The sequence below is a fragment of the Trachurus japonicus genome, chromosome 3, assembly GCF_045865225.1.
Source record: "Trachurus japonicus isolate A0001 chromosome 3, Traja_1.0".
Classification (NCBI taxonomy): Eukaryota; Metazoa; Chordata; class Actinopteri; order Carangiformes; family Carangidae; genus Trachurus; species Trachurus japonicus.
Window position 1 is genome coordinate 35,771,798 of NC_140909.1, and position 27,832 is coordinate 35,799,629.

Here is a 27,832-nt window from a genome sequence, read left to right on the forward strand (position 1 = left end):
TGAGTACAAAATAAAATAAAATAAAGAATAATGAAAAAGGGACAGCTCAACACATAAGGTTGTTGGCATTAAGAAAAAGCAGATCAGTACAGCTTCAGTTCATGATGGTTGTTTGAAATGGAGCTTCAACAAGGTAGAAGCAGGAAGTATAAGAAGCTTTGCATGATGGGTAATCACACTGATTAGAGAACAGTTTAAACCCCCTTTTGATAAATATAGTCACTGCAATGCTCCCTCCTGACCAACTCTGTAGGTCAATTACATGCACTCTTATATTGATACAGTATACATGTATGTGTGTATGTGTGACTTGTATATTTATCCATTTTCTCTTTGTCTGTCTGTGTCTTAGAGATACCAAACCAGGTGATGCAGAAGACCCGTCTGATCAAGAGTGAATGAAAAAAAATGATGTACAAAGGATAAACACAACAGGAGGGAGAGGCAGAGGAGGAAGGAAAACCATCCAGCAGAGGAGAACAAAAGGATTGAGGAGGAGCAGTTGAAGGACGGAAGGAGATGTGAGAACTCTGCGAGAGAGGAGAGACGGCGTCCAGACAGAAGCAGGAAGTGCTGCACACGGACCTTAAAGAGATAGACCAGACTGAGAGTGAAAGAGAGGACCAAGAGGCTGGGAGCCTGGGAGCGGGTGGGCGGAAACACAAACGACTGGTGGAGGGAGGAAAGAAACATCTGGATGGTCTCCTCGGCGACGGCCAGCAGGTTACCCCCCCTCAGAAGATGGCCTCCAACTTCAGCGACATCGTCAAGCAGGGCTACGTACGCATGCGCAGCCGCAAGCTGGGGGTGAGTGTGTGTTTGTTGCCACCACAGTCAGTACAGTGAAAGCTGCCTCCACCTGATCCACTGTTTAAAGGTACATTGTGTAGGAATTACTCCCATCTAGTATTGTGGTTGTATATCGCAAGCACCTCAATCGTATTTTTCATGCTGCATTCACATGAAATTGGGCAGACGGCAGACGGACGACAGCCGCTGCACGTAACGGCATAAACAAGCCTCTGTGTAAACAAGTGGCGATAAACAGAACATTTCTGCAAACGCTAAAAGAGAAAAGTCTCTGCAGTCTCTAAACTTCTTCTCATCACTTTCCCCAGAAAAATGTTAGGAAGCCACAGATTATGAGCCATGTGTTCCCATATTTTGCTGTGTGGTGTTATTGCTCAGCACAGCTGTTGTTGATTGTAACCATGGTGAGTTAGCCTGGAGTAAAATGAGTTTGCTTTTAGTGAAATGATCTGAGTTGTATTAGACTGCTCTATGGTGTACACTCTGAATGACAAAGAAGTTGTACCTGGGTGTTGTAGGTGTAGCACTCAGGTGGTCAGATGAACTGTCAACAGGAAATTAAAGGTAGAGTCTGTAGGATTTTCTGAAAAAAATAAAATATAGACTTGTCAAAATAAATCCTGCTTAATCATCTCCTAATGGCTTCTACTCATGTGTGGTGGTGACTGTGTCTGCTGAGTTCCCCCCCACTCTGCCTGCGTTTTGATGTTTTGGTGTAGTCCAGATGTTTCTAGGCAGGGATTTGTTTATAAAACACAGGGACTGGAGGCCATCAAGCTGGGAGAAATGGTGGGCCCAAACCTGGCCGTCACCGGCAACAGGTGCCTCCAGGGCTATGCTGTGATGAGTAGGAGGGCCGCCGCCGTGAGCACAGAAGTCTAGGCGGGTGTGGGCCTGGTGGTAGTAGCAAATATTCAAAGGAGAACTTTGAAGGTTGAAGTGGAGAAGAGTTCCATCCATGTGAACATGGATCGGTCCTGAGTGACGATGGCTGTCATCAGGGGCAATTGAGCCTGAGAGGAGGGTTTAAATGTTGTGTTTACAAACTGCAACAAACAAACAAACCTACAGACTCTACCTTTAAGATGTGTGTGACTGAATGCCAGTCAGATATACTGTACCTACCCGTCCTTCTCTTTTTCTATTACTTTCTCCCCCTCTCCCCTTGTCAGAGATACAGTACCATTGTTTCAAATTAAAAGCCCTCTGCAGATGTGTACTCGCAACTCCACGACACTGCAGGCAAACAGTGTATGAAACAAATGTATATGAGGAGCTGACAGATTTGGTGTCTAGATGAACTAAATGAGCTCAGGATGTGCAGTATATTACCGTATATTTTATGTGACCTCTTGTTAAACAGAGTGACTGTCTGAGCTGCCTGGGCTACATGGGGAATGCTAATGAGGGCACCTGAGTCACAGTTATAGGGTGTAGGCTGTGGAATTCAACTTAGCATGAGTCATATTATGGACAGGAGCGCAGATCAATTAGTCAGGTGCTGTTCAGCAGCTCACTTCAGATAATGGTCTCCTCTGCTATCACTGCTCCCAGCCGCTGGGATGGATGGTGTGCAGCTCTCTGAGAGGACTGATGGAAGTCTCAGGATATTAACAAACGACTTTCTTGTCCTTAGGTTTCAGCTTCATTGATGGGTTAATGGCCTGTGGGAGATCATGTGTTTGATTTTCATTTTTGGCAAACCTGGACTTTATTATACCACCTTATTCTTAAGGTGCCTCGTGTGTTTTTCTCTGAGCTCTTATTGTCAGATCAATCAATCAATCAATCAATCAGTCAGTCAATCCAAACCAGGTCACAATTAGAAAACTAAATATAAGGTTAAAGGTTGAATATGGAGAATGAGCAGAATACCACCATCTAATGAATTCATTCATATTTATGTTTCTGGACAATTAAAAAATATACAGATCCTCTCCCCCCACTCCTCCACACCGTCACACCCTCCCCTCATACAGAGACACACACCACAATAACCACAACCACAAATGACTGAACAAAAATTTGTTCCCAAACAAGACTCAGTCCTGCCAGTTTTCTGGAACTGGCTTTTTTTGTGGCGTCAGACCTTGAATACAACACAGAACGCTGCAAAGTTAGTTTAAAGGCTGTTGCTACGAGATCCACAAGTGATGCTACAGCACACAAACTGTTATTACTGTAATATGCAGGTAACAGATCAACTCCCACTTGGGCAGTGACATGCACATTTAAAGACAAAATTACATAAAATAAAAACAAAACTTGTTTTGAGTCTTTTCTTTGTTATTTGAGAAAAAGGGTGTTAGTGTTCACTCATATTACATAACTTGCCCATTGTTTTAAAAATGTTTCATAGACATAAAGTCCATTTGGTTCAGTGTCTTGTACCAGTTGTAGCAGAGTCTCATCACATGACGAGCTGACCAGCAAGACCTTGGTGGAAGATTTGGTGAAAAGTGCTTATTTACCAATAGTTTAGGTTTAGAACCAACATGAAAATGGAATCTGCTAATCTGCAAACTTTGTCTGAGATTTCCAACTAATCGTACTAGCGACTTTTTCAGGATGATGGTTTCCTTCACCTCTGTGCTCAGATCATAGCTGCTAATCCAGCACCAGGACACAGGATCTCTGAGCTTTGTTCTGTCTCTGTGTCCTTCTCATGACTGTGACATCTCAGGAGCACATGGGGGAGTTTTCTGCAACTTCCACATGTCATGGGCTGAAGAATGAAGACGTTAATGGCCAGATGGGCCAAATGTTTTGGCCCATATCTCAAGAACTCATTATATCATGAATTATGACACAGTTGAACAGTGAATACAGTTGTCTGATGAAATGAAACATTTACCAACTTCACTGTCCACCATAATGTTTTGCAAAATCATTTCTGACCATTATCCAGTGTTGTACCTCAGGAAGAAGAGACTGAGCTTGTAACTTGGCTGGTTGGTAGAAGGAAAAAACCATGAGGAGGTGATGATTCTCATAATAAAGGAGGACTGTTTAGATATTAAAGACTGATGATGATTCCTGCTGAAGTTGTGTAAGGGCCCGACTCCTCTGTCTCCTCTGTCTGTGTCGTGCTGTTGAAATGTGACACTGTTTGTTTTCAGTCCTGTCAGGAAGCTCGGGGCTGAATCATCTATCCATTGGCCTATTGTCGTGTTGCAGTTTCTCTGATATATACATAGATACATATTAAATAGCTCCTGGTGATTGGCCTGTGACATAGCCTAATACAACAAATTAATTTGACTTTATAGTTGTAGTTGAAGCTGGTAAAAGGTACAGTATGTCCCTCATTGGGAGAATCGTTGTGTTGTGTGTTTTGAACACACACTCTCTCTCTCTCTCTCTCTCTCTCTTGGTTTTCTGCCCAGAGCACTTCCCATCTTCACATCTCACTTTTCTTTTTCTGCCTCATTATCTCCCATCCTCCACTTTCTCTCTGTCATCTATCCCTCTCTTTTTCACTTGCTCTCTTGACCCATCTCCTCCCCGAGCCAGTTGTGCCAGCAGACTGCCTGTGTGTTTGGATGTGTAGTGAGGCAGTGCTCTGGTGTCAGCATGAAGCAGCTGCCGCCCTGTGGATGTGTCCTCAGATATGAATCATTGAAGGGGATAATGACTCCTGGTGTTCCTCTGTTCATTCTTTAGATTCATGTAAAACACAGTCATTCAAGGGTTTGTTTTATTTATCATGCTTCTGTTTGTGCGCTCGAGTGTAAAAAGGAGAGACAGACAACTATGGCATCTCCCACTTGCTCATCAAAACACTTTTCAAGGACCTGGTTGCTATGTTCCTCCTGGTCCAGGTATTTCCACTCCTCAGTGCTTGGCTTCTTTCCATTTGGACAGTCCTTGAATCTGGAAATTGTTGTGTTAATAACAGGTCCAAACTACCTCAGCTGTTCCCCTTCCAGTGCGGAGGAGAGGCTGCTCTGCTCCCAGACACGATGTCTGTCTGTAACAACAGTCTCATTCATTCAGTTCCAGCCGAAAGCTCCCGACCACAGGTCACAGTTGGAACATTGCTCTACTGGTAAAATGAGAAGTGTGCCTCCCTATTCATCATGCCACTGTCAGCATCCACATTATTGCCAAAGGCCACACCATGACACCACCACTATGGTACAATAGGCATCTGCAGGCATACAGGCAATAAAAGGTCTGTTTGCTGCTGCTGCTGCTGCTGCCAGTTCACGGAGCATCCTGACTGAAGCCTGAGGAAACAGAATGTCTTCAGTTTGGGAGGATAATGTTCACCAGGGGAGGGACACTTTACTAAATCCATGGCTCAGTGCATATTACAGTTTTGAAGTCACAATTTATTAGTTCATTTTGATATACATTGTTATTGGGGTTAATAGGAGTACGTCAACTTGGGTCTCGCGCGAGACTCTGCGAGACTTTGAATTAGATCTAGTTTTACAAACATGTCAGCTTGCTTGAAGTAAACAAACTTCTCGGTGCATGTTTGAGTAGCCATCTGACGCTGTCACAAAATGTGGCTTTGAGGGATGTAAACAGCCTAAACAGCGGAACTTCCATCCACTCGCATTCATCGCTGCCGTAGGAATATCAACTGCTATTGACCCCAATAACAATGTATATCAAAATGAACTCATAAATTGTGACATCAAAACTGTAATATGCACTGAACCATGGATTTAGTAAAGTGTCTTTCCCCTGGAGCAACTGAAAATCTTCAGATTCCTTCTTTTAGATCTAAAATGTTAGGAAAATACAGCCCCGAGTTAAATTTGCCTGGAATTGTCCTTTAACAATAATCTGAACAACAGTGAAACATTCTGTAAATTGTGAGGGAAAGCATTGCAGTCATATTCTATACTCATAGTCATGGTGTTGGTGCAGCTTTAAGTTGGAAATCAAACATCTGCCTTGCTTTTTTAGATAACATTAACAAGGTCTTAATAAGCCTCAGATTTGTCTGTGTGAAACGTTGAACCCTGGAGGATGAGCTGCTGAGAGTGAGAGAGACAAAGGAAGAAGAGAAGCAGAGGATGAAAAGAAAGGGGGTGAGAGGAGGGGTATCTGCGTTAGTCCCTCTGTCCTTGGGGCAGATAAGACTCACACAGCTGAGGTCCTCCTCCAGGCTGTGGAGATGGACTACCACAGTCCGGCTGGATTTATCTCAACAGCAGCAACAAAGCCAGAGGAAAACACCCCAGACGAGCAAAGACGTGCAAGCTGCCAGTGTACAGTAGGGATGTCATGATTACTTGTTTTCACAATTAATCACGGTATTTAACGCCACAATTATTTAATCGTAAAGGTTCCTAAACACCGTCACTTTCAAAAAAGATGATGTTGGAACCATGTCGGCAGATCAACGCAACTCGCACGGAATGAAAGCAAAGTTACGGAACATTATGAACGATATTAATCATCACCTGCGGGATATTGACCACCTTGCTTTGTACCCCAGAGTAAAGGTAAATACAGTTACTGGGTTAAATTATGTTAATGTCTATTTACCTACAATGTAACACTGAACTGGTAGGAATTTAAATGTTAGCGCCTCATTTGTAAGAAAAAAAAAAGATTAAAAAACGGCAATTCTTAAAACATTTCCTCTGAAGAATTAATAATTGGTCCTATATTAATAGATACTTTAAATAATTGTTTATTGGTAATGCAATTATATTTTGACTAAATTTGATTTTACACATTCATATTGTTGTAAAATTATTGAATATAATAATCGTGAATATTTCTCTGACAATAATCATACCAAGAAAATCTATAATCGTGACATCCCTAGTGTACAGTTACTAACAGTAACCTCAGCGCTCCTGCTTCACTGATACCATACTCCTCCCTCACCTTCTTTAACCAGCCTACCACTGATTAGACATGAAGTTATTACGTTCAGATGGTTTACACTTACAGCATCGGTGTCAGAGGTGTTCCACCATCTGTCCAGATGTTTAGATGTAGCTGCTGTCTTTTGTCTGTGAGGACTCTTGTGTTGTGCCAGTGGCACTACAATGTCTGTGTGAATGTGAACACTCTGAAGTGTTGGATGTGTTCCAGACTGTGAGATTAAGAGGCTAATGCTGCTTAGACCAGACAAGTGTGTGTTTGATTATAGAGAGAGCTGTACTTAAAGCATGACACCAGCATCCCAGGAGTTCACGGGCTTCATTTCTCATGATGGGATGTTCTGAGGAGATTACAGCTCTGTGAGTGAAGCAGCTGCAGCTCAGCAACACAGAAGCACTCATCTGTGTCTTACTTTTCAAACACTTTGTATGTTGAAACTGTTGCAGTGTGCAGATCACCTCATTAAAAACTACAGTACTTATTTAAAGCAGAAGTAAGCGATATTTTTGTGTTAATATAAGTCTTAAATAGTTATATCTTCCGACAGCAATCACTTACATAGAGTGTTTGGACCGAAACACGGGTCTGTCAGTCACTCTGCTCTGCTCTGAGCCGAGGAGAAAACTTTTCTTGTATCCTACAAGTTTTATCCAATGAGGAGAGAGAACGGCATGAAGGGCTGTGTGTGCAGCCAAGGGATGCGCGTGAATGTGGTGACGTAGGGACGAGGACCAATAGATCCATGACGAGGGCGGGGGCTGCTAACTCCATCGGCTGACAAGACGTTATGGTGCGTTCAAGGCAACTCGTAACTCATGTTTTTCCGACCTGTGAAGTCGTACCAGTTCGATCTGGTACGAGTTCACGGGTCGGAAGTTACGAGTGGCTGTTATAGTGACTTTCACAGGTAAAACAGGTCGGAAAAACACGAGTGGGTTGCCTGGAACGCTACAAAGTCGTAAGTCGTGACTTGAAGCTGTAATTTACGGTTTCAAAAGCCTGCCTGGAACGCAGCATTAGCCAAAACGACCGGATCGCTTACTTCTGCTTTAATTCAAAAGCTAAAATGTTGCTAAGCAGGCCATGCTCAGCTGTTCAAAACTGCTACCTGCTGCTAGTGCTGGCTGTCCTTCTGTGAGCTTGGTGTGGAGGAACATATACACACTGCAGCAGAACAACAACAGTGTGTGATCAGATGGTGGAGTTAGAGACCTGCCTACGAGGCCCAGCAGTCAGCAGCAACTGCATCTTCAAATCAAACACATCTGGTGGATGGATAGAGATGGCAGGGTTGGGGGTTGTGTCAGAGCCACGTACTGTTGAATAGGAGCAGGAACAGTCAATATATTTTAATCCATTATTCACTCTTTGGGTTTTTACTGGTTTACCAACCAGTTTGAATAAAACAGATGCCTCCCACTCCTGCTGCTGAAATGAAGCAGTAGGACTGAATGACAAGAGCATCAGTGGCTATAAAACCACAAATCCTACACTCACCCACCAGTTTTTACAGTGTAGATGTGCTGTATTTGCCCTGAAGGCATTTATTGTTAGCAATTCCCTTTCTAAAAGGATTCACCTGCTCAGTAGAACCTGAGCTACCTGATCCAACAGTCAGATTTAGCTGAAGGCACTTTGCCCCCCTGCTCCTCCACAAGCCCCCCCCCCCCCTCTCTTTGCCTATATCCTCATCTGGTCTTGGGACTGTGTTGTGATTATCAGGCTGCATATTCAGGTTGCCCAGTCTGGACAGGTTTAACAGGAGATTTTTTAAGATGTAAGGACAGAACGATGCAGCTACAGTATAGGATTATATTAGTTTTGGTAGATAGACTATGTCTATAATTGCTTTTGACAAACTAATGTATAATATTTCTATACATATATCCCGAAATGGTAACCATAAACACAAACACACAGCGCATGGCAACAGGCTTGGGTGCAACTTGCAACATGCAATTAAAAGTACAACTCTATGTTAAATAACATGTCAGTCATGTTTAATTTAGACCTGTTTCTAAATTCAACAGAAATTATTTGAAATCCATCATTCAAACATGTTTTTAATGGCTTTAGTTAGTTAGAGAAATTCTTGCACAGCACTTTTCCACTCCAATGACAGAATATGATGCTGATGATGCTTATGTCATCACTGTAACTCAGTGATACGCAACAGGTTGTGGTCGACCACATGTGACCAAATTGTAATGGATAATTGACTCCATGTATTTCACACCTTCACTCGCTCAGATGATCACTCAGAATCATTATCTTGCTGGCTCTTTGTGCTGACCTTGTCCTCTGTAGTCAAAGTCACTGCCAAAAATAGCATCTGGACAATTCCAGAGGCGCTGCTGCTGGATCATATACTTATTCTATTCTATTCTATTCTATTCTATTCTATTCTCTACTTGCATTAGTGATGATGTTGTAGGACAGTGCAGCACAGGAGGCAGCCCGAAGGTTAATGAAGCAGGTAAGGTAAGATCAGATCAAGCTGTAACGTTGCCGGTGGGGACAGAGGGGTGCAGCATTCCCTGAGGCTCTGCAGCAGCAGATCGATGTGCCGCGCTCACAGCTGATTGTCCTACTGGGAGACGCGGCGTCTGATCTGATAGGAATAGGTCACGCTTGTTTGTGCAGCCTGTCTGAACTCCGTGTCCTCTGTGATTGACAGGCGCGGCACTAATGAGGAGGGAGAGGCTGTTGTCTGCTTCACAAACTACTGCCAACATCCAATCAGACGTGATTGACACTGTGCAGTTGTTGTTGTTGGTCAACAGTGACGGCTCTGCAGAAGAACGTGTCTCACTGTAACAGAGAAACAGTGAAGCTGCCTGTTGCAGTGTTTACTAAGATACCGATCTCAGCTCTGCCTCTCTGTTCCAATAGTCCCAGCTAAAGTTAAAGAATTTTGAACTGACCAGCAAAATAATATACTCCCCTCCCATCAGTGGTCCTTTAGAATTTCCCCCCATAGACATAATACATTGCCAAAGCAAGGAGATTTCTCAACACCCAGGGGGCAAAGCACCAGAAATGATATCTAGGAACTTCAAGGATTAAAACCTGAGGCCAGACTACATGTTAACTGACATGATCAGAAAACATTCTATTTCTGGTTTCCTCAAAGTGAACAGATAGACAGAGAAGACCGTTGGCCACAGCAAGTGGGGCTTTTGAGATAGAAAGGCTATCTTGGACTCAAACGGAAGCTTATGAATTAAGGAAGTTTTCTGAATGAATGAATGAATGAATTTATTTATTTAAAACAGGGACAATGCACAAAAAACATTAATCTTGTAAAACAAAAAGAGATGCTTTGAGCCAGGTTATAGCAACAATTGCTAATTTCCGCCTGTAGTCCCTGGGCAGGTAAAGTGGGAGCAGATACAATATTAAAATCAATAAATAAATAAATAAATTCTATATACATGTTAAGCATAAATATTCTCCATAAAGTGCTGAAAAATAATAATTTTCATGAGAATTTGTCAGGCGAACAGTACTTTTATTTTTTTGTCTTTTTTGGGATGTTGAGGGTGATATCTTAAAATTGAGTTGCAACAAACCCCAGAATCTTTTTTTCATGCCTCCCCCTATATGTCAAGATACTCTCTGCCAAATTTTATAGCTGTATGACTATTTATGCCATTGTAGTACCTAAATATTTGCATCTACATAATTTCGCCAGCAAAATTATCCAAGAAAGGGGTTTTGGCCCCTGTAGCTTTCCAGCAGCTAGTTGACCAGGTTGTCCACCCAGGTTTTAATCCTTGAAGTTCCTAGATATCATTTCTGGTGTCAAACCTTTTACAACGCTCCGTGTCTGTTTTCCAAAAAACTGGGATTTTGCCCCCTGGGTACAAGTTCAGAATCCTATACTTTGGAGTTCAGACCTCACCTCAGAGGTCCAGACTCCTGGGGACAGGAGGACTGTCTCTGAATGGAGCTGTAGTCTTCTGCCTGACACCAGCAGCTTAACTCAGCACAGGTTCCACTTCAGCACACCTGTACCTGTGACTAAAGCCGCATTTCCTAAGGTCGGAATGACGGTATTTTTTTCTTTTTTTCAACATCCTGCCTTTCCGACAATTGCTCTAATAGCGGCAATGATGAAAGGAGTTGGTTACGTTTAGTAAAAAGACCAGGTAGAGGCTAGACAGGCAGACTAGTCCCTGTCTGCGCTCTGCTGCGTAATTATGCACAACCATGTGGGTATTCCTCTATCAGCATGTCTTCAAGAAGGGAGTCACCTGTTGAGTAACGCACATTTCCGTGTAATGAAAGCCTTGTCGAAATGGTGGGATGTTCACATGTTGGAATAGCGGAATGGTGGGATGTCAGAATGACAGCAAGTAACCTCAGTAGACAGAGCTGTGGCCTGGATAGGCTGAGCCTTTCCATCCACATGTCCAACTGTCCTGAGACATCAAATGATATGACATCATTTCTTATAAACTCAGACCCTCAGAACTCTGTTTTCTACTGAGCTAAAATAAAATGTCAGCGTGTTACGTTTCTACAAGCATGAATCTCCTGATGCTAATCAGCTTGATTTATAGGCAGCTGACTGATGTTCATTTCCACTCTGTCGATGACCACGGTGTCCTCTCTGTCATTTCTCTTCCCCTTCAGTCTTGTAGCAGTTCACAGTGTCTTGTATTGATTTGTCTTCCCTTCATTATTGCTTCATTATCTCTCTGTGTCCTCTGGGCTGCTCTGTCTCGTCCTCTTTTCCCTCAGGCTCTGTGATTCATTTGACTAAGTTTAAGGGGCACTTTAATCGTAAGTCTATTTGCCACAGCTGCTAATTTTATTGCCATTTTACTGTTTTTCTCTCTTTGTGTGTGTATGTTGGTGAATTTAAACTCATGCAATTGCTAATTTTCTGTGCCATATTCTCCCCTCATATTATTCTACCACAAAAATAACAGTGTGACATTCATTGTTTGATTTACACCAATATATCTACTGTATAAAGATAGACATACAGTATATAGATAAAGATATGCGTACCCTAGGTTCTCTGGCTTCCTGCCACCGTGGCCTGTTATCACATTTGATCACATTTCAGTATCTCGGAGTTCTATGTTGACATTTCTGCAGGTTGAACAGGTTGTTAAAGAAGTTTTGGCTTTTTACATGAGAAGGTTTTGTTGCTAAGATTACTGACAGTTACTATGAGCAAGAACCAAACAATACACACATGCCTGTATGCAGCTCTTCCATCCCTAGAATGTGCCTGTGCTCAGGAGGCATGTGATTACACACTGTAGATAGACACATCGTACACACACACACACACACTTTATTGTTCCCTTAGGAGACAATAAAGTCTCCCGGTCTAAACACACAGATTGACTTTAAACCTAAACACTGAAGGAGGTCTGGCCTTTATTGGCTGTGTCTCATCTCAGGGGCCAGATCATGTAGAAGCCTCTGTCGATGATTCCCTCCCTTCTGAGCCACCGTAGATTATGAAACCAAACCAGAATCCATGGAGGATTTTTTTGCTTTGTGCCACCAATGGAAGTGTGGTCCTGTCGCCTAGCAACTCTGACAACTTAAAACTTTATTTATGATGTGTTGTTGAGGTTGAATATGGAGAATGCTCATTAAAAGCTATATTTTTTCAAAAATAATTCACCCACGGGTTGTTTAGACGTGTGCAGAATAAAAGTATCGCTTTTCCATAAAAAAAATGATATTTAGTCTTTAGAAATTTTGACGGGTTCGACAATGACTCCCTCTTTACATCATACCAGCCAGTAGCCACCATTGGGGCTCACTTCTCCACTGTTTTGCTAAGCCCGGTCATGTGCATTTGTTTTCAACAAAGCAGTGGATCGATGGATTATCAATCATATGCATGCATGTGCGTAATTCTTTAGTTAGGACGATGTTAAAAACATGTAAATCGTAAAAACATTTTTTACTTTAACTATACAGCCCCCGTTCATGTCTGGGCTGTGCTGTGTTGCCGTAGTGACTTCCGCCTCCTTCCTCTCATCGCGCTCTCCCCACACACTGTAAACAAACATGTCGGAATTTGAATAGTTCACCAAAAAATGAAATTCAGTCATAAGTGACTCACCCTCATGCTGATGAATACTCCAGAGTAGTTTTTTATTCCTCAAAGTGCATCTGGAGACCCGGGAGGGGGGTTCGTAATCCAACAAAAAACTTTATATGAGAGTAACAGAGACAGACACAAAAACATCCATAAAACTATAAAAACCATTTAATATTCCTCCACACTGCTCGTCCACTGCAATCCAAGTGTCCTGAAGGGATATAGTCCAGAGTTTACTCCAAACAACGTCATTTAGGACATTTTACAGCCTAAACAGTCCTGTATTGCCTGGTGCGCGCTCTCGCGTTCACTCAATGAAGGTTAAAATAAAACTAGCTTGCTTAGTTCTTTTCCTCTGTGCTCCTCTGATCAGAACGGCGTGTTATACATAGCTACTATGTTATTATTGTTGTCTATCTTGATCAATAGATGGTGGTATTCTGCTCATTCTCTATATTCAACCTTTAAGGTCATTGGTTTTAACAGTTGTACTTTAACAGTGTAATCCTCAGGCTCTCTACCACTGTTTGCTGCCTTGGGATAGCTGCCTTCAGCCAAGACAGAATCCACCTGTTGGAGTCTTTGTTGCCAGAGGAGAAGGACATGCTTTTGAAATGGGACGGTCTTTTGTGCTGCTGTGATGCAGCCAGGCAGTTTTTAATGAAGCCTCAGAAGCATACGGCTCCTGAGCAGACACAGCTACGGTCCACAGCCACAGCCCCTGCTCTCTCTTAGGATACCAAATCTTTCCACCGCCGCAGATCCGCTCTGTTTAGACTGACAACCAATCAAAATGACAAATGGATGGTGAATGGTACTGTAGATGGACTTGCACATAGGCCTAGTGCTTTCCTAGTCTCTGGGACCACTCGCTTTACACTGTTGGTCACATTCACCCATTCACTGATGCACATTCATACTGCGCTTACCTTTTTGCGCATGGTGTCTAACCATTCACACAGACACAGACACAGACACAGACACAGACACAGACACAGACACAGACACAGACACAGACACAGACACATTCACACCGAAGTGTGGGTTCAGTGTCTTGCCCAAGGACACTTGAGATGAACCATCTCAGAATAAATCTGTTGAGACACACACACACACACACACACACACACACACACACACACACACACACACACACACACACACACACATATTTCTGGATCATACTTTATATATGTGTGCCTATAGATTATTATACTTAATACACATGTAAGTATACACATGTACACATAGATGAACTTCATTTAGAGTTATAGGCAGGAGCAGGTTGTTGAAGATAAGTAAAAAGAAATAGTGACAAGACATGATAAGAGATGATGGGTGACACATCAGTCACTGTCCACTGTGTGGAGTTTGTATGTCTCTGTGGCCTTGTGTTATACCAGACACCTGTCCAGAGGGTACACTCGCCCTCTCACATGCCTCACAAACATGCTCTGTTTTTTTTATTGATATGGGGAAAAAAAAGAAAGAAAAAAACGAAATAATCAGTTCCAGGAAGTCATTGTTTTATTCTACTCCTGCTGTCTCCTTTCAGCCCATCCCTCCATCACCCGTCTCCCTCCTCCTCATCTGTCTCGCCCCTCTGTATCTCTGCACCATCCCCTGTTTGAAGTCTTCACGTCTCCACAGTGAGCTGTGAGGAGTGCTGTGTGAAGTTAAAGAGAGGAGACAGAGGAGTGGGTGGGACTGAGCAGGAAGATGGAAAAAGTGCTAATTGCTCCCCTCTCACAGCTTCAGAGATGAAACTGATGGGAAACAGTTTGGGGTTGGTGTAACTCCAGAGGGGCTCACTCACATCAAAGTGTGAGAAAACGAAGCCGTGTGGTGTTGGTGTATCTGTGAAGTGAAGTGCTGGCAGCAGAAGTAAGGGAACAGCCAGGTGTTTGAATGATGGTCGGTAATTTGTTCTTCAAATTGACTAAATTGGCTCATTTTCTGATAACAGCTTCGAGGACTCACAGACTGGATGATCAACGAAGCAACTATGAAATTAACCTGACAGGCAGGCAGGCAGACATTAAGGTAAATAGGCCGTTTGATAGGCAAACATTGGGTTACTAAGCATGGGTAGAAGCATGCTCGTAGAAAAACACACGAGGAGACTGTCCTATGGTAAAAAGAAAGAAAGAGCCCATTGGCTGATACAGCAGGTTACTGTGAGCTATGGTGGTCAGGAGGAGAAGTGTGGTGATGAAGAGAGAAGTCCATGTCAGGAGGAGGTTGTGGAGGATGGATAATAATAATAATGGATTACATTTATATAGCACTTTTCTTGTTACGATATGATACGATGCGATACGATGCGATGCGATGCGATACGATACGCTACGATAAACTTTATAAACTTTTATTTCTCTGTAGCTGCGCCATAAATGCCTTGATGGCCACAATGACAAAAAACAATACACCTCAGCCATATCAACCCAGCAAACACAAGACATAATGCATTGCACATAATCCCATAACATAACACATATTGCACATATCCCACAACATAGCACATACATACACCTCATAAATTCACCATAGTAAGAGCACTATAAGAATTATAGCAAGAAGTATTGTTAAGAAATTCCCGATACCCAAAGCATGTACAGTAACCATTGTTCATTCATACCACATTCACACTACGTGTGTAGCCACAGCTGCCCTGGGGCAGACTGACGGAAGCGTGGCTGCCAATGTGCGCCAAACAGTCCCTTCGACCACGATCATGATCATTCATACACATTCACACAAGGCAAGTTGGGTAAGGTGTCTTGCCCAAGGACACTACGACAGAGACTGGGAGAGAGTGAGATTCGAACCGCCAACCCTCTGATTATTGGACGACCTGCTGAGCAAATCATAAAAATGACACAACAAACCAGCTGTTATGTGGTGTTAACACAATCTATAACTGAAGAAAATCAAATCATCATTGTCTGATAGACTGAGCTCCAAAGCCATAAAAACTGATTCAGTCAAGGGTTACCATCTATCTATCTATCTATCTATCTATCTATCTATCTATCTATCTATCTATCTATCTATCTATCTATCTATCTATCTATCTATCTATCTATCTATCTATCTATCTATCTATCTATCTATCTATCTATCTATCTATCTATGTTACTCAGTATTTCTTTCTGCTATTGACACCTGATCTGATACTATGTTCATCATCATTGTGACAAAGAAAGCTACTATATTATTAAGGGCAGTGTTAATTGTAAATTAAATGATTTAAAACGTGGTTTGTACAGTCTCTGTATACTCCCCAACAACCTCCAGCAGGTAGAAGGTACAAGGGCAGTCTGATTGTAGCCTGAGGCAAAGACCCAGGGCAGATCAGGTCACTCAATCTGCTTAAACCGCTTTCTCTCTCTCTCTCTCTCTCACACACACTCTCTTTCTCTGTGTTACAGATCTATCGGCGCTGCTGGCTGGTGTTTAAGAAGTCGTCCAGTAAAGGACCTCGTCGTCTGGAGAAATACCCTGATGAGAAGTCTGCCTACATCAGAGCCTATCCTAAGGTGTGTGTGTCACAGACGCATGGGGCAGGAGGACACACTGACAGGAGTTAGTGCTCAGTCTGATTCTTGTAGGTTTTAAGTGCTGAAGCGAAGGCAAGTGGACTTCTCCTTGTCAATAGTGGTTAGGCTCACATGAGCTGAGCTGTAAATTGGGGTTAAAGCCACTGACAAGGGATCTCAAGACCACCAGTAGGTGTCACAAGCCTCCTCGATGGTCGGTCAAGATGGACATACATTGAACAAATTGAATTTTAGAACTGCAGAAGTTGAGCTGCCTTCAATCCAGCACTTAGAGAGTACGCTGAGAACCTGCTGGTTCTTTTACTTCTGAGAATCCACAGTGCTTTTTCTCTGTATTCACACCCACACGCCCACACGCCCACACCTTTTGTTCCTCATCATCATCACCTGTCCTTCACTGGATCGTCTTTACTGTCACTTTATTTCACTCAGAGAACTTAGTGAGTGGTTTGATCTTTGTTTCTGCAGTTCCACAGTAAAGATGACCTGTCTGAACCCTCTCAGACACACTTTTTTTTAAATCTTTGTGCCACCATAACCTTGAATTTGACAGAAAAATAACATGTGTGCGTGCAGTAACGTGGTGTTTTTGATCAGCCTTATTCAAGTTCCTGTTTCATCTTCTATATCCACAAGTTTCCGAACGTCATCTATGGCCAAAACTGGAAGCCGGTTTTGCATTTCCGGTGGAATTGTATGTTTACGTTTCCATGGTTTTCAGTCGTTGTCATAGCTGCGGTAAACACATGGATCTATTAACACTGGCTTTTAACACAGATGTCAATTTGCGTGATATCCATTGTTAAAAGCTGGTGTGATGATCCATGCGTTTTATAGATTTTCATTGGGGAAAAAAAAAAATCAATGCATTTACTGCGACTATTGAAACCATGGAAACGTAAACATACAATTCCACTGGAAGAGCAAAACCGGCAAAACAGGCTTACGTTTTTGACGTTCGGAAAAAAGGTGGATACAAGAAAAAACCTATTTCACTGATTTACACTGTTATCTGTGTTTACCCTCCACCTGTTACCTAGGTGACAGAGATTAGCAATGTCAAGAATATCACACGGTTGCCTCGGGATACCAAGCGACAGGCTGTGGCCATTGTGTTTACAGATGATACTTCACGCACCTTCACCTGTGAGTCAGGTAATGTATGGACACACACATACACACACACACACACACACACACACACACACACACACACACACACACACACACACACACAGTTATTAGTTACTGTCTGACAAACAGATACCAATATATTATGAATGACCAATATATCAACAGGAATACTGGAGTCATTGTTTTGCACTAAACTTTCAGACCTCACCACAAAATATGTAGTAAGTTTAACTAAGTTTAACTTATCTCCCTGTAGATTACTAAGAACAAAAAGAACCACTGACTTTCAGAACGTCAGTTATCCACCACAATGAGCTGTTGTTGACACTTATTAAAAAAAAGAACTTTTTATCAGCCACTGTGGGATATAGAAGAAAAAAAAAACAGTTTTGAAAGGTGTTACAGCCATCTGTCTGCCATCATTCACGCAGCTGTAGCAGCATGTTGGTTTGAAATGAGCATAGATCATCACATTTCTAAGAGTGCAGTGCTAATCAAAATAATAACTTTCATACAAAGTGACTGTTATACCAGAAAATCAATCCTTTGCCCCTTTCAGAGAGTCATTTCCTATTTGCTGTGAGTGATTCAAGAGAAAAAACTCGATCAGTGTCTGCCATTGAGGGTCCCAGACTTTCCTCTGCTCCTGTGTTTCATTTTAAGTGTTAATCCATAAGAAGATATATTTGTGCATAAAAACTAAAACCATCTCAGTGTAGTTCTATATCATCCTCCCTGACGGAGCATGCTCAAGCGTTTAATGCAATGACCCCAAATGACCTGAAGGAGAGTACATCTTCTACCAGCATCAGGGAATACTCTTCTTTATCCTCTTGCTTCAGCTTCAGCTAATTCTTTTTCTTTTTAAATTTGGTTGCAATGAGCGAATGGCGCGTTTAGATATGGACAACAAAGGCAGACAGCCAGGCAGCATCTCCTTGGGGCGGAATGGACATTAATAGAAATAGAAAAATGACAAGACGAGCATATTTGTGCAATAAGTTTTCCATCACTGCTTCACACATCATGTCAGATGTGTCACAATGGGCTCTAGTTTCCCAGCGCAGCACAAGGTGGCGCAGGGTGGCGAACCCCGCACAGTGATAGTTTTGTTTGGCGCAACACGTCGCGCGGTCAGTTTGGTAGACCGAGGTCGCCAATGATGGGTGTGGCGGCGCAGCAGGGGGAGGTGTCGACAGATTCAGCTTGATGCAGTGACAGTAGTGACGTCCCACTAGGGGAATGGCAACTCCATCCAGAGGTGATACACACCATCTGAGGGCTGAGGTGGCTCTATTTTCCTTTATGGAGAAAAAACTAGTACTCTAGTGCTAGTGCACTTCTGGCAGAGAAGCCTACTTTATATACCTTCTTGCCGGCCCCTTTGATATTTCTTACACTTCAGAGGGTTCCTCACTTTTAAGCTGTGGGGGCAAACACATTCTCTAGGTTCTACGAGGTGAATGCTACCACACCAGATCTGCCCAGTTCCTTTGAGTCTGTGAAGAACAGTGTTACAGAAGTCCTGACGGCTGGTTTTAAGGCTCAGTTTCTGAATACAGGCTGTGTGCATTTCTCTGTGGACTGAGGCTTTGATACTTTCACAGTATTAATATAGAACCTAGAGCTGCTTTATAATCACACTACACATGGACATCTACCTTTATACTGTATGGAGCTTTAACACAAACGTCTACCTTTATACTGTATGGAGCTTTAATACAAACATCTAACATCTACCTTTATACTGTATGGAGCTTTAACACAAACGTCTACCTTTATACTGTATGGAGCTTTAACACAAACGTCTACCTTTATACTGTATGGAGCTTTAATACAAACATCTACCTTTATATTGTATGGAGCTTTAACACAAACATCTACCTTTATACTGTATGGAGCTTTAACACAAACGTCTACCTTTATACTGTATGGAGCTTTAACACAAACGTCTACCTTTATACTGTATGGAGCTTTAACACAAACATCTACCTTTATATTGTATGGAGCTTTAACACAAACATCTACCTTTATACTGTATGGAGCTTTAACACAAACGTCTACCTTTATACTGTATGGAGCTTTAACACAAACATCTACCTTTATACTGTATGGAGCTTTAACACAAACATCTACCTTTATACTGTATGGAGCTTTAATACAAACGTCTAACATCTACCTTTATACTGTATGGAGCTTTAACACAAACGTCTAACATCTACCTTTATACTGTATGGAGCTTTAATACAAACATCTACCTTTATATTGTATGGAGCTTTAACACAAACATCTACCTTTATACTGTATGGAGCTTTAACACAAACGTCTACCTTTATACTGTATGGAGCTTTAACACAAACATCTACCTTTATACTGTATGGAGCTTTAACACAAACGTCTAACATCTACCTTTATACTGTATGGAAGCGCCAGTAGAGGGTCATTAGGGTCCGGGCAGCGCAGCTGCCAGGACACTATTGTATTCCTAGGAATTCTTCTTCTTCTTCTTTAGGGTCCGGGCAGCTAAGCTGCCGGGACACTATTGTATTCCTAGGAATTCTTCTTCTTCTTCTTCTTCTTCTTCTTCTTCTTCTTCTTTCTTTCTTTCTTCTTCTTCCAAGGAAGTCATACTTCCCATGGGCGAAAACTCACCAAACTTTGCACAAAGGTTCAGTCCCATGCCAGATTCACTCAACTCCAAGGACATGTGCCCCCCCCTCCCAGGGGGGGCACAATAAGCGTTTAAATTTAAAAACTTTAAAAATTCCTACCAAACCAACGGTAGATGCTACAGTGTTGAAACTTCACCACAATGTCGCCTCAATACTGCTGAAACTTTTGTCCACTTAAACTCATTACAAATTATGAAGTCCATCACTCTGTTTTTTTCAATAACTGTAAAACTTTTAAAATGTATCTCCTCCCACAATTTTTGCTCAATTGACACCAAACTTGCTACAGAGCATCTCCAGACTGTCCTCCACAAAACTTGTTTCTCGGATTTTTGATTAAGCAAAAATTGAGCCTACAGTGCATGAAAACGTTTGACTGTAAACAGTACTATAAACATATACCATCAAATTCTTGCTAAATACATTTTCAAACTTCCTGAAAAAAAATGAGAATATTCTGGAGTCATGGTTGATGAAGTTTAGCAAATATCAGAATTTTAATTCAAAAACTGAATTTTCTAGAACATTTTGAATTCTGCTCTCATGGGAACAACTGCAGTCAATGTGAGACTGGAATTTATAAACATCATATTTTCTCTTATGAAGCAAAACACTTATCATTAAAAACAAATCACCAACATTTCCATGCTGTCAAGATGCAATTTATGTATTATCAGATTTTTGTTTAGATGACTGAATTATTGACATTTTGACCATTTCATCACAACAGCTGCCCGGGCACTGACTCACCTGAGTGGATAAATGAAGCTACACAGCAGGTCTCACTACCAGCTAATTAGCTCAGCGAGTTAGGAGCTGGTTCTTGGTGTCAGAGATTGTGAGTTCGAGACCCAGCGAGGGTGAAGATGATGATGATGACAGTTCGAAATGGCAGATGTCCTCAAGCTATTTTGCTGTCTAAATGCAATTTATGTATTAACAGATTTTTGTTTAGATAACAGAAATCTGCGTTCACAACTGCTGCCCGGACACTGACTCCCTGAGTCTATTTGAGAAGACACACACCATGTCTCACTTCCAGATAATTAGCTCACTGAGTTAAGCGCTGGTTCTTGGTGTCAGAGGTTGTGAGTTCAAGACCCAGCCAGGGTGATGATGACAGATCAAAATGTCAAATGTTCTCAACACGAAACACAAGACAATTGTCCTAATGGTGGCATCACAGCAAGCTTCTAAATTTAAAAATCCAAATAGCTTGGACTGGACCATGTGCGAAGGCTCCTAATATCTTAGACTCATAGTAGATGTTTGACAAATACATATCATTATTTTACCTCAAAAACGGATTTTTCTTTTTCTGCCTACACGACAGTGAATGGCTTACTCCATTTGTGAAGCCACTGTTGAATGCAATTTGTCAATTAGCTCAGTGCGATAGACAACGGTCTTTGGTTCCCGAGGTTGTGGGTTCAATCCTCAACTGATGCAAATTGGACATTATAAGGACAACTGTCTTGTCTTCCTATTCTCCTGTTTGTTGCTCAGAATTGCCTAAATTTGCCCAAAAGTAGCCCGGACCCGACCCATCGCTGCGCAGCAGCTATAATCATTTCTTTACAGTTTAAAGCAGCTTGATATTCCAGAATTAACCTAAATGCTTACAACTGTGATCTCTCTCTGTCTCTCCAGAGCTGGAGGCTGAGGACTGGTTCAAGACCCTGTCTATTGAGTGTCTGGGCATGCGGCTCAATGACATCAGTATGGGAGAGCCTGACTTGCTGGCTGCTGGGGTCCAGTGTGAACACACAGGTAGTTAAAAATCAACACACACACACCCACACACACACTAACACAGATAAAGCTTCAGATTGTCGCTACAGCAGATCTGTGATGCTGTGTTAAGTTTGGGCGCTCCAGATCAGATCATTATCAAATAGAGCTGATAGCGTTGCAGGGTGGGAATCCAGTGAGGGCTCATCTTCTTGCTGCTGCTCTTGAAGCTTGAAACAAATCAGATCAGAGGATAGATCTGTGTGTTTATAGTATATCCTGACCTGTACTCATCAAATGAATGTGAATCAAGTGAATTGCTTTTAATTTTTACATCACTTAAAGGGATACGCCAACATTTTTTTGTGTGTCTTGCCTCACCCCCGAGTCCATGACAAGCAGATAGACACCATCCTTTCGACTGTGCGTGTAGTAACAAGGGAGATAGAGCCGTATCGCCCGTAATTAGCTTAGCTCAAACGCTGGAAGTGCATAGATAGTGTTAGCCTGCCTCCTACCTAAGCCGAAATCAGCAGTCAGAAGCTGATTTCATTTTAGCTCTAAACTCTGTAACACTTTATCAACATTTCAAACATTTTTAAGCGAGAAAGTAGCCGTTTAGGTCAGCAGTGTGTCGTTAATTTGTCTAAATACCAGCTGTTTACAATTTTGTTCGGACGAATTCTGCGCTACTCAAGCTAGCTGTTGTGACCAACACACTTTACTTTCACAAAATAAAACACCCGTTGCCCTTTACATACAGAAAACCATGACGATAGAATTTGTGCTTTTACTTTGAAATAGGAAGCTAACCTACCCTCGATGTAGCTAGCTTGAACCAAAATAAAGCGTCTTTGCTTGAACCCTCCGTTTTGACCGATCTCGTCCCGTTAGCGGCATTTGACCGCTCAAGATGCCTTACCGGAGAGTTTTGTCAGCTCTGAGACGAAGATCGGTCCGCCGGTTTCCGTTTAGAGTAGCTGAAGAAGTGTCTCTGATGACTTTAGGTGGAGGCAGGCTAACACTACACTTGTTACTGCACACCATGGATGTATTATGCTGTACACACAGTCGAAAGGATGTTGTCTATCTGCTTGTCATGGACTCGAGTGAGGCAAGACACAAAAAAAAAAGGTTGGCGTATTCCTTTAAATATAACCCCCACATTGTACACACCAAAGATTTTCTATCATCAGTCTTCCTTAAAAGACCAAACTGGGTTGTTGGGTGTTCTAAGTGAAATCTGCTGCCACACTGGACAGTAAAACCTGAACCCAGTGTGATGTAAACCAGGACTAAACTGACTATTATTTCATTCAGTGATGATTCCATGACACTGTTTCTGTCATTCCCTTTCTCTGCAGAACGCTTTAACGTGTTCCTCCTCCCCTGTCCCAACCTGGACATCTACGGTGAGTGCATGATGCAGATCACCCACGAGAACATTTACCTGTGGGACATTCACAACCCTCGCACAAAGCTGGTCACCTGGCCGCTCTGCTCCCTGCGCCGCTACGGACGAGACGCCACGCGCTTCACCTTTGAGGCCGGACGGTGAGACGAGTAGTTGTGTGATGGGGACAGGGAGGACACATGAAGGACACTGTCCCGAGTAAACACTGTTTACAAACATTGTAGATGCCACACACACACAGTGTTATTGTGGAGGTAAAGACACTACATCCTTCATAAAGCAGTGTGTATTTGAGATGAAACACTGAACTCAGTGTATGTTTGTCTATGTCTGTGTTTACTTACACTTGTCAGTAAGCCCAGGGATACACTTTATCTCTCTCTGACACACACATACACATCACCTTGCATCCTCAACAACTAATCCTCTGCCAGCCTCAACCGTCATTAATTTTATAGACAAAGTCAATATAATAGTTCCAACTCTCAATCAATGAACAGATTGTATTGTGCATTAGTTGTGGGTTCTACAAGTGAATACCACTTCTGCGATCAAAAAGCTGCAGTTCTTCGGCTGCCACTGGGGGCTGGTACCAGAAGTGAGCAATTCTCCATTGACCCCCATGTTAAAATAGCCAACTTTACAGCTTAAAAAAACATATTTACAGCCTGGTACATTTTTTGCTTTTGGTCTCTACCAATAGTTTCCACCTTCGTGAACACTGTGTGTGTGGGGGGGGGGGGGTTGTACCACAACTGTTTTAGTATTGTTTAGACTTAGACTTAGACTTATCATACATAAATTGGGGCGTGGTTACGTTGAGTTCACAGACAGTTACCGGCCATTAATTGGTTGCTTCGAGTTCAGTGGGCGGGTTCTCGGCCGGCTAACCGCTGCACCTCTCCAAATATGGAAAGTAGACTCTACTAAAATCCAAGATGGCACAGTTCAAATGCCCGTAGTAGGATCACAAAACAGACTCCCCCAAACCAGTGGTTGATGTCACGGGTGCTACGTCCATGCTTTATACAGTCTATGGTTTAAACATGAAATGTGTGAACAATTCCATCCATTATAATTATATCTATTACTGTATATACTATACCAATTCAGAATCTGAATGAAACAGCATTTCGATCTGGACCTCTCCCTGGCAGCTCTTGTGTGTCGGCCTGTGCTGTTGTGTGCCACAGCTTCATAATGAGTCCTTATTGTCTTATATGCAGGATGTGTGACAGTGGCGAAGGCCTCTACACCTTCCAGACCAGAGAGGGAGAGCAGATCTACCAGAGGGTTCACTCCTCCACACTGGCCATCGCTGACCAGCATAAGAAGGTCCTGCTGGAGATGGAGAAAAACAGCAGGGTGAGAGTCTCACTCATCTCAAGTTTCATGCCTTTAAAAGCATTAAAGCTTTACAATTTTATTTGAATTAAATTAGGTTCATATTGCTGAGAAATGTTAAAGCTGTACTTGTCAATGATTTGATATGTGGTAACAGATAAAAAGGTTGTATAGTTTTAAAGGAGCTCTACAGAAAATGCTCATTGGCAGTTAGTGAAAACAGAGCTAAAGGGAGAATAAATGTTAGCCATTGGTCATACTGTATGATGTAAGGGGTTATACAAGCTCTGAGTAAATAAATGTGAGTACCACAGCAGTAACACTGTCGTGACTGTAACAGTGTGGGTATGTGATGATTCGTATGAGTACAGTGTCCATCCTGTACCCAGATTCTTTGAGGCTCCCTGTGAAACAGCTAAGTACAAGGTCATTGCAGGTGTTCTTGATTAAATTGTGATGCTTCTTTGCTGTTGTGTTAAGTCTCTGATAATGTGTGTTTCTGACTCAGCTCATGTCTAAGGGTTCCGAGCCTGGCTCCTATCCCTGCACGCCCACTGCCATCCTGCCCCGGTCTGCCTACTGGCACCACATCACCGCAAACCAGACCGGCATGGATCCTGGCACTAGTAGGCTGCATACTCTTATTCTGTATCACATAAATACGCAGCATGGCATTTAACTCCTCAGTTTTATTGTACCTGTACCTACTCTGTGTGCAGCTTTTGTTACTTTACTTAATTCTGTTAATCCTTAATTTTCATGAGATTTAAAGAGGAACTATGCAGGATTTGTAGCTTAACTAACTATGCTACATTTTTACCTTAATTAAACAGCTTTGGAGTTAATTGTGATGGTTTAAAAAAAGTACTTAACTTATCACGAGGGAGAATGAAGGCTTTCTGCCTTCAATTGCGTGTCACTTATTGTGTCACTTGGCTGAAAACCAACCTTGCAAGATCAGCACGATCAGCCGCCCCGGTGACCCAGCTCTCGTTTCTGCGCACCGTGACACAAACTCACCCTGTAACCTGTAATATCTTGTTTATGGCAGATTAAACTACACAAATATACACATGGTAACATCGTATAGGATATATAATGTTATGTAGCTGCCGCTCTATTGATTGATTTCTCACCGGCTTCGCTGTAAACAAATGCACATGGCCAGGAGAAGGGTTAGCAACACAGAGGAAAAGTGACCAGACTTACATAGTTCCTCTTTAAAGGGATAGTTCAACATTTTGGCAAATTGGCCCATTGCCATAATCGCTATAGTCATAGCAGTAGGTTCATTACCTTTAATTGTAGGTGTAAGCTATTTTCAGTACGGCGGAGCGCAGCAGCTGGCTGCTCAGAGCTACGCTATGGAGGCTAACGGAATTTCTTGGTTTCCCTCATTAAACTCATCAAATTCAACATCCCAAAACTCCACAGCGCTTTTGTAGACAAGTTGTGACCTGCACAACCACCACGCTATGAGATAATGACGGAACGATACGAAACGGAGCCGTTTTCGAGGTAAATACAGGGTAAATACGGAGACTGCTTGCTGAAAAACTGTCCCTGAACGCAACACGCATTAGCGGTTTTGTATGAATTTACCTCGAAAACGGCTCCGTTTCGTATCGTTCCGTCATTATCTCATAGCGTGGTGGTTGTGCAGGTCACAACTTGTCTACAAAAGCGCTGTGGAGTTTTGGGATGTTGAATTTGATGAGTTTAATGAGGGAAACCAAGAAATTCCGTTAGCCTCCATAGCGTAGCTCTGAGCAGCCAGCTGCTGCGCTCCGCCGTACTGAAAATAGCTTACACCTACAATTAAAGGTAATGAACCTACTGCTATGACTATAGCGATTATGGCAATGGGCCAATTTGCCAAAATGTTGAACTATCCCTTTAAGTATAGTGATCCTGAGAGCTCAATACACTGCTTTGTGAAAGAACACATGCAGACCATTCATTCTCAACATCTTCTTAAATTTGATAACACAAGCAAATAGAGAAACACACACAGGTATCACAGACTACAACAGAAGTGTTTCCATGGGACATATCAAAGTGCAGAGACACACTTGTTCAGTGCTTTATGATGACTGAAGTTAAAAAAATTCAACACAAAGTGTGTTCAGGCATGGTCATCACGTTTTAGTGTTCCCTGAAAACAACAGCAGCCAGGCATGTTTACATGTGTTTTCATAAGTTGCAGTGTGATGAGCTGTCAGGGCCACCCTGGAAATATGAACTGGAAGTTGATCCAAGTGACACACCCCTGTGACTGTCTGTATTAGATTAATTAGGGCCACGGGGCAATCGCACCGAGCACTGGTCCCTGCTACATACACACACTCAGGTGACTGACTGTGGTTACAGCTCCTCTATATCAGTGCTCAGTGAAAGATGATCATGTGTCTGTCTGATCAGCTCTTTCTTGACCTTAAAGGGATAGTAGCATTTTTTTTAAAGTGGGGTTATGATCTACAAATAGCCCCTAAGTACTTTAATTGCAGTAGAAGACTCTCTGCACTCCTCCTGTTAGCAACGCCAGCCCATAGCCCTGCCCAGAGATTTACAACATACAGTGTTGTGAACATACCCAAACAAACGGCCTATTTTCGCGGCCTAAAAAAGGTTTTACCTGAAAAAAAAATACACAGTTCCATTGTTCGCTATAATATAATTTTTTCCAGCCCTTCAAAGTGCAGGAAAAACGCAGTTTTTATTTGGACCTAACCAACTCACGTATGGGTTTGATTCCCATGTTGACAGGGATAGTATGCCCGTCAGTAACCCCCCGTGATCCTATCAAAATTTCCCAGAGGACATTTTCTAGTTGTAACTCTTACATTGATGTGATTCATCAGTTGTTTGTGCTAAAAATAAGTTCACCTACTTTCATAGAGTCACATCAGAGTTCTGACATGAGTGTGAAGTGGAGTCAGGACATGCAGCGGAGGGAAGCGGTTACCTTGCTCTTCACTGAGCTTACACCGTGTGTCTGTGTGTGTGTTCTGTCTGCAGGCGACGCTTCAGAAGAAGACCTGCTGTCCACCCGCCTGCCTCCAGAGCACCATACCACGCTGCCCCTGGCAAACACACGTGCACAGTCCCAACTGCACATACACTCACACTCGCCGACACACTACCCCACCTACCCTGGACAGTGACACACACATGCGCTCACAAAAGAGGACGTGGACACTTCAAAAGATGCAGACACACCCATATAGCCACATGCATG

At 42.5% G+C, this 27,832-nt stretch overlaps 1 protein-coding gene across 1 annotated transcript; it reads left to right on the forward strand.

Annotated features, from left to right (window-relative positions):
* The first annotated feature begins 352 nt into the window (after positions 1-352).
* dok4 (docking protein 4) lies at positions 353-27,800 on the forward strand. The gene is made up of 8 exons (XM_085771627.1): positions 353-807; positions 16,171-16,278; positions 17,340-17,454; positions 21,756-21,875; positions 23,201-23,390; positions 24,477-24,615; positions 25,103-25,220; positions 27,613-27,800. Exons 1-8 carry the CDS (start codon positions 742-744, stop codon positions 27,756-27,758), a joined length of 1,002 nt encoding a protein of 333 aa, XP_085627753.1. The 5' UTR covers positions 353-741; the 3' UTR covers positions 27,759-27,800.
* The last annotated feature ends 32 nt before the right edge of the window (positions 27,801-27,832 follow it).

What these genes read in the sequence shown, in the direction of transcription:
- dok4 (XM_085771627.1), top strand. Translation starts at nt 742, where the DNA reads ATGGCCTCCAACTTCAGCGACATCGTCAAGCAGGGCTACGTACGCATG. An exon ending in TTCACCTTTGAGGCCGGACG is followed by an intron (nt 23,391 to 24,476) that starts GTGAGACGAGTA and finishes TCTTATATGCAG; the next exon opens with GATGTGTGACAGTGGCGAAG. An exon ending in AGATGGAGAAAAACAGCAGG is followed by an intron (nt 24,616 to 25,102) that starts GTGAGAGTCTCA and finishes TTTCTGACTCAG; the next exon opens with CTCATGTCTAAGGGTTCCGA.